The 7500-nt window shown below is 48.0% G+C and overlaps 1 protein-coding gene across 1 annotated transcript in view; it reads left to right on the plus strand.

Annotated features, from left to right (window-relative positions):
* The window catches only part of LOC144537726 (glutamate dehydrogenase, mitochondrial-like), a 27203-nt gene that overhangs the window by 14627 nt on the left and 5076 nt on the right, over positions 1 to 7500 (plus strand). The window contains exons 5-9 of the mRNA XM_078281577.1: positions 1 to 79; positions 1150 to 1329; positions 2973 to 3110; positions 4067 to 4204; positions 4936 to 5016. The exon at positions 1 to 79 is cut by the window's left edge and continues 16 nt beyond it. Of these exons, the coding sequence (XP_078137703.1) occupies positions 1 to 79; positions 1150 to 1329; positions 2973 to 3110; positions 4067 to 4204; positions 4936 to 5016 (616 nt within the window). The remainder of the gene's footprint in view (positions 80 to 1149; positions 1330 to 2972; positions 3111 to 4066; positions 4205 to 4935; positions 5017 to 7500) is intronic.

The following is a 7500-nucleotide window of genomic DNA, read 5'->3' on the forward strand; positions in this document are numbered from 1 at the left end:
TCCTGCCCCTGACATGAGCACCGGGGAGAGGGAGATGTCGTGGATCGCTGACACCTTCGCCACCACCATGGGCCACTACGTGAGTCTGTCTGACAGAAATACGTCTCAGATGGACGTGAACGCCATCTGGAGGTCATTCAGGCAATGTCACACTCAAGGTCACACCGACTGACTCAATGTCTAGATTGGGAATGATTGAGAGTGGCCTCAGTAGCTTTCAGAACCCAAACCTGCTATGGCGCCATTCTGATGCTACCAAGCCGTCACCCCCCCGTTAGCATCCCGTTAGCATCCCATTGACTGCCATTCATTCTGACGTCACTTTGACAGAGAATAACTTTACATCTGAAGCGTTTAAAGACTCTATTTGTCCGTTGTTTATTTCTAAAGAAACACGACAATGTATAAAAGACTCTCAGTACAGTGGGGGTGGAGCTAGACTCTCAGTACAGTGGGGGTGGAGCTAGACTCTCAGTACAGTGGGGGTGGAGCTAGACTCTCAGTACAGTGGGGGCGGGAGCTAGACTCTCAGTACAGTGGGGGGCGGGAGCTAGACTCTCAGTACAGTGGAGGCGGAGCTAGACTCTCAGTACAGTGGAGGCGGAGCTAGACTCTCAGTACAGTGGGGGTGGAGCTAGACTCTCAGTACAGTGGGGGTGGAGCTAGACTCTCAGTACAGTGGGGGTGGAGCTAGACTCTCAGTACAGTGGGGGTGGAGCTAGACTCTCAGTACAGTGGGGGCGGAGCTAGACTCTCAGTACAGTGGGGGTGGAGCTAGACTCTCAGTACAGTGGGGGTGGAGCTTCATCATGGGGCCCTCTGCTACCCAGTCATTTTAAAATAAAAAAACAACAGTAATATATCTGATGAAAACATGTTATAATGTGTCAGTTGTTGAGCCAAGTCAGCCTATATGTCAAAGAAAACAGAAAGAAAAGACACACGTCAAGTCAAACTGTTTCAGCACCACGGACAGCGACAGCTGATGGACAGTGATGGTGCTGAACAGGCCAAGGGATAGCCCCGCCCCCCTTTTCCAACTTTCGCTTCAACGCCAAAACAGAGAGGAGTACGAAGCAAAATAAAAGCATGTCCTCTGATGTTCTTTGTATTCACACTCTATCTCTGTGTTTGTGTTTCTGCCTTCAGGACATCAACGCGTACGCCTGCGTCACGGGGAAGCCCATCAGTCAGGGAGGAATCCACGGGCGGATCTCCGCCACCGGCCGAGGAGTTTTCCACGGCATCGAGAACTTCATCAACGAGACGGCCTACACGAGCCAGCTGGGCCTGAGTCCCGGCTTCAACGACAAGACCTTCGTGGTCCAGGTACGCGCCCACGCATTCACAGAAGATTGGGTTCAAAACAGCACATATTTCCATTTATTTATTGGAAACGTCTGAAGCACATTTTATCACAAACGGTGCAGCGGTGGAAGAAGTATTCAGAGTAACTAGTAACTAAAGCTGTCAGATTAATGTAGTGGAGAAAAAGTCTGTGTGTGTGTGTGTGTGTGTGTGTGGCAGCGGTGGAATATATCCTTTACTGCAGTAAAAGTACTAATACCACACTGTTAAAATACTCTGTTACAAGTAAAAGTCCTGCACTGAAAATGTTACTTCAGTAAAAGTCTGCAAGTACCATTAGGAAAATGTAGTTAAAGTATTAAAAGTAAAGAAGAATGAAGAGAGTACTAATGACACACACACACACACACACACACACACACACACACACACACACACACACATCACACACACACACACACACACATCACACACACACACACACACACACACACACACATCACCTACAGACACACACACACACTCACACACACACACACACATCACACAGACATCACACACACACACACACACACACACAGACACACACACACACATACATACAGACACACACACACACACACACACACACACAGACACACACACACACATACATACAGACACACACACACACACACACACACACTTTGTGTGTAAAGGATCCAACCAGTTGTGTGTAACTGTAAAAGCTGGAACAGATGAATGTGGAGGAGTAACTAAAGTAACTAAAGCTAGCGGAGTAACTAAAGTAACTAACGCTAGCGGAGTAACTAAAGTAACTAACGCTAGCGGAGTAACTAAAGTAACTAAAGCTAGCAGAGTAACTAAAGTAACTAAAGCTAGCAGAGTAACTAAAGTAACTAAAGCTGGAACAGATTAATGTAGTGGAGTAACTAAAGTAACTAGTAACTAAAGTAACTAGTAACTAAAGCTGTAACAGATGAATGTAGCGGAGTAACTAAAGTAACTAGTAACTAAAGTAACTAGTAACTAGTAACTAAAGCTGGAACAGATGAATGTAGAGGGAGTAACTAAAGTAACTAAAGTAACTAGTAACTAAAGCTGGAACAGATGAATGTAGTAGAGTAACTAAAGTAACTAGTAACTAAAGCTGGAACAGATGAATGTAGTGGAGTAACTAAAGTAACTAGTAACTCAAAGCTGGAACAGATGAATGTAGTGGAGTAACTAAAGTAACTAGTAACTAAAGTAACTAGTAACTAAAGCTGGAACAGGTGAATGTAGTGGAGTAACTAAAGTAACTAGTAACTAAAGCTGTAACAGATGAATGTAGTGGAGTAACTAAAGTAACTAGTAACTAAAGCTGGAACAGATGAATGTAGTGGAGTAACTAAAGTAACTAGTAACTAAAGCTGTAACAGATGAATGTAGTGGAGTAACTAAAGTAACTAGTAACTAAAGCTGTAACAGATGAATGTAGCGGAGTAACTAAAGTAACTAGTAACTAAAGCTGTAACAGATGAATGTAGTGGAGTAGAAGTAGAAAGTGGCATGAAAAGAAAAGACTCAAGTAAAGTACAAGTACCTCAACATTTGGACTGAAGTACAGTACTGGAGTACATGTACTCAGTTACTTCCTCCCCTGCCTGTGTGTTAATCTGCAGGGTTTCGGTAACGTGGGTCTCCACTCGATGCGTTACCTTCATCGCAACGGAGCGAAGTGTGTTGGGATCGGAGAAATGGACGGAAGCATCTGGAACCCCAACGGCATCGACCCCAAAGAGCTGGAGGACTACAAACTGGTCAGTACTGGAGATAAAGAAACAAATAGGACTACAAACTGGTCAGTACTGGAGATAAAGAAACAAATAGGACTACAAACTGGTCAGAAACAAATAGGACTACAAACTGGTCAGTACTGGAGATAAAGAAACAAATAGGACTACAAACTGGTCAGAAACAAATAGAACTACAAACTGGTCAGTACTGGCGATAAAGAAACAAATAGGACTACAAACTGGTCAGTACTGGAGATAAAGAAACAAATAGGACTACAAACTGGTCAGTACTGGAGATAAAGAAACAAAGGACTACAAACTGGTCAGTACTGGCGATAAAGAAACAAATAGGACTACAAACTGGTCAGTACTGGAGATAAAGAAACAAATAGGACTACAAACTGGTCAGTACTGGAGATAAAGAAACAAATAGGACTACAAACTGGTCAGAAACAAATAGGACTACAAACTGGTCAGAAACAAATAGGACTACAACTGGTCAGAAACAAATAGGACTACAAACTGGTCAATACTGGAGATAAAGAAACAAATAGGACTACAAACTGGTCAGAAACAAATAGAACTACAAACTGGTCAGTACTGGCGATAAAGAAACAAATAGGACTACAAACTGGTCAATACTGGAGATAAAGAAACAAATAGGACTACAAACTGGTCAATACTGGAGATAAAGAAACAAATAGGACTACAACTGGTCAGAAACAAATAGGACTACAAACTGGTCAGTACTGGCGATAAAGAAACAAATAGGACTACAAACTGGTCAGTACTGGAGATAAAGAAACAAATAGGACTACAAACTGGTCAGTACTGGAGATAACGGTAGGCTAACGTTTCCTGCTAGTTCACACTAACGTTAGCTGCTGCCAGGTGTTCAGACTGAGCTCTGTGGAGCGTGAAGCTAAAGCTGGTCAATCTACCGAGCTGACTGACTGACTCAACTCTGTTCTATTCTCCAGGAGAACGGGACCATCGTGGGTTTCCCAAACGCCAAGCCGTACGAAGGAAGTATCCTGGAGGCCGACTGTGACATCCTGATCCCCGCCGCTAGCGAGAAGCAGCTGACCCAGAGCAACGCTCACAAGATCAAGGCCAAGGTAATACACACACACACACAGACACACTCAGACACACACACACACACACACACAGGCGCGCACACACGCACACACAGACGCACACACACACAGACGCACGCACACACAGACGTACGCACACACACACAGACGCACACACACACACACACACACACAGATGCACGCACGCACACACACACAGAGCGCACTCACACACAGACGCACGCACACACACACACACACGACGCACACACACACACACACACACACACACACTGCAGATGCACACGCACACACACACAGGCACGCACTCACACACACACAGACGCACGCACACACATACACAGGCCTTGCGCACACACATACACAGAGCGCACTCACACACACACACAGGCACGTGCGCACACACATACACAGACGCACTCACACACACACACAGACGCACGCACGCACACACACACAGATGCACACACACACACACACAGACACACTCAGACACACACACACACACACACACACAGGCGCGCACACACGCACACACAGACGCACACACACACAGACGCACGCACACACAGACGTACGCACACACACACAGACGCACACACAGACGCACGCACACACACTCACAGACGCACGCACACACACACACACAGACGCACGCACACACACACACACATGCACACACACACACCCACACACACATGGTCCTGTTTTCCCATCATGCCTTAGTAAACTGACCTGCGGTATTTCAGATCATCGCTGAAGGAGCCAACGGTCCGACCACGCCGGAAGCCGACCGCATCTTCCTGGAGAGAAACATCATGGTGATCCCGGTCAGTGGAGTTTCACTCTCCGTTGGCTTGCAAGCTGGAAAAACCAGACTCTGGCCGGGCCAATCACATCGTGTATAGAGTGGGTGGGCGGGGCTTATGGCTGCTGCTGCTGCTGCTGGTGAACAGCGTCTCTGGAAGACTTGGAGTTCAGCTTTTCTTTGAGAAAAGAACAAAGAACGGCCCTGAAGTCATTCTTAAAAAAGGAAGATGTGTTCAGAGTTTAAAGTGTAACCTATCAGCTAGCGTTGCTCTGATTGGTTGGAGAGCTATCCTATTGCGTGCAGAGGGGATCTGAAAGACAACTGTTGATCCCGCCCCTCTGATCGAGCCCAGCCAATAGACCTCCTAGAATAGAACAGTCCTAGAATATCAGTCATAATGTCTAAACCAGGGGTTTAGTATTATTATTTGTAATCAAAAATGTTCACGGACCACCTCATAATACACTTAATAATGTCAACACACAGTCCTACCTGAAGGAATCTGCACCTATTAATAGATCTACTAGCACTACAACTATAACTGGTCATCTCATTACAACAGGCTCGTTAAAAGACAGTTTACTGCCACATATTTCATTTATTTATTGACTCAAGCGCCTGAGACATAATCAGGTTCATTTGAACAAGAGGCTTATTTCCATAGCAATGGAGTATTACAACTATACAGTATAAGAACACTTGGATTTAGTCAAAATATCAAAACCTTTGGTGATTTTAGGGGATTATTAATCTTCAGAGTCCTCAAAAAGTAAATGTGAAATCGTCCACTTAACATCACATCTGCAAAACCTTTCAGAAACGCAAGATCAAGAAACTAGCTGGAAATTAAAATAATAATAGGCCTTATTCATTAGGGCCCGAGCGCCAGTGGTGGATCTAGATCTATCATCTTTCACATGAGGTGGCAAAGGGCAGCGAGAGGTCTCGGCAGGGTGGCAGGGTGGCAGGGTGGCAGGGTGGCAGGGTGGCAGGGTGGCAGGGTGGCAGGGTGGCAGGGTGGCAGGGTAGCAGGGTAGCAGGGTGGCAGGGTGGCAGGGTGGCAGGGTGGCAGGGTAGCAGGGTGGCAGGGTGGCAGGGTAGCAGGGGGACACGGTACATGGGAACCCCCGTATGTCATCACCCTGCTACGCCCTGAACTGCTGCTACTATTATTTCTAGTCATGGTTCCATTATCGTTGGTGTTACTGTAACTGCCACCGTTCATCATACCAACTGGTCTTAATTCATAAGTCTCTCCTCGTCTCCTCCTCTCCTCCTCTCCTCTCCTCGTCGTCTCTCCTCGTCTCCTCCTCTCCTCGTCTCCTCCTCTCCTCGTCGTCTCCTCTCCTCGTCGTCTCTCCTCGTCTCCTCTCCTCGTCTCCTCTCCTCGTCGTCTCTCCTCGTCGTCTCTCCTCGTCTCCTCCTCTCCTCGTCTCCTCTCCTCGTCGTCTCTCCTCGTCTCGTCTCCTCTCCTCGTCGTCTCTCCTCGTCGTCTCTCCTCGTCTCCTCGTCGTCTCTCCTCGTCTCCTCTCCTCGTCGTCTCTCCTCGTCTCCTCTCCTCGTCTCCTCTCCTCGTCGTCTCTCCTCGTCTCCTCGTCGTCTCTCCTCGTCTCCTCTCCTCGTCTCCTCGTCGTCTCTCCTCGTCTCTCCTCGTCTCCTTCTCCTCCTCGTCTCTTCTCGCCTCGTCTCTCCTCGTCTCCTCTCCTCGTCCCTTCTCCTTGTTTCCTCTTTTTCCCCTCCTTTCCCTGTCTACTTGTTTCTCCTCTACTGTCCTTTATCCCTCTTCTCTTTGCCTTCCTTCTGTCCTCTCTCTTCATTTCCTCTCCTTGTCTCCTCTCCCTGAGGTTACTAATTTATGTTCTTTTCGCCCAGCAGTTTTCCTTGGATTAGGGTGGCACCTAAATCATGGTTGCAGCTGTCACCGTGGTCCTGCTCCGTGCCCTTCTATGCCCTGCTGCCCCCTGCTACACTCTGCTATGCCCTGCTACGCCCTGCTAGTGCCTTGCTACACCCTGCAGTGCCTTGCTACACCCTGCAGTGCCTTGCTACACCCTGCTACACTCTGCTACACCCTGCAGTGCCCTGCTACACCCTGCTACGCCCTGCAGTGCCCTGCTACACCCTGCTACACCCTGCAGTGCCTTGCTACACCCTGCTACACCCTGCTACACCCTGCAGTGCCTTGCTACACCCTGCTACGTCCTGCAGTGCCCTGCTATGCCCTGCAGCGCCTTGCTACACCCTGCTACACCCTACTACGCCCTGCTATGCCCTGCTACACCCTGCAGTGTCTTGCTACACCCTGCTACGTCCTGCAGTGCCCTGCTACACCCTGCAGTGCCTTGCTACACCCTGCTACACCCTACTACGCCCTGCTACGCCCTGCAGTGCCCTGCTACGCCCTGCTATACTCTGCTACACTCTGCTATGCCCTGCTATGCCCTGCTACACCCTGCTATGCCCTGCAGTGCCCTGCTACACCCTGCTACACTCTGCTATGCCA

This window comes from Sander vitreus, chromosome 23 (assembly GCF_031162955.1).
Source record: "Sander vitreus isolate 19-12246 chromosome 23, sanVit1, whole genome shotgun sequence".
In the NCBI taxonomy this organism is placed as follows: domain Eukaryota; kingdom Metazoa; phylum Chordata; class Actinopteri; order Perciformes; family Percidae; genus Sander; species Sander vitreus.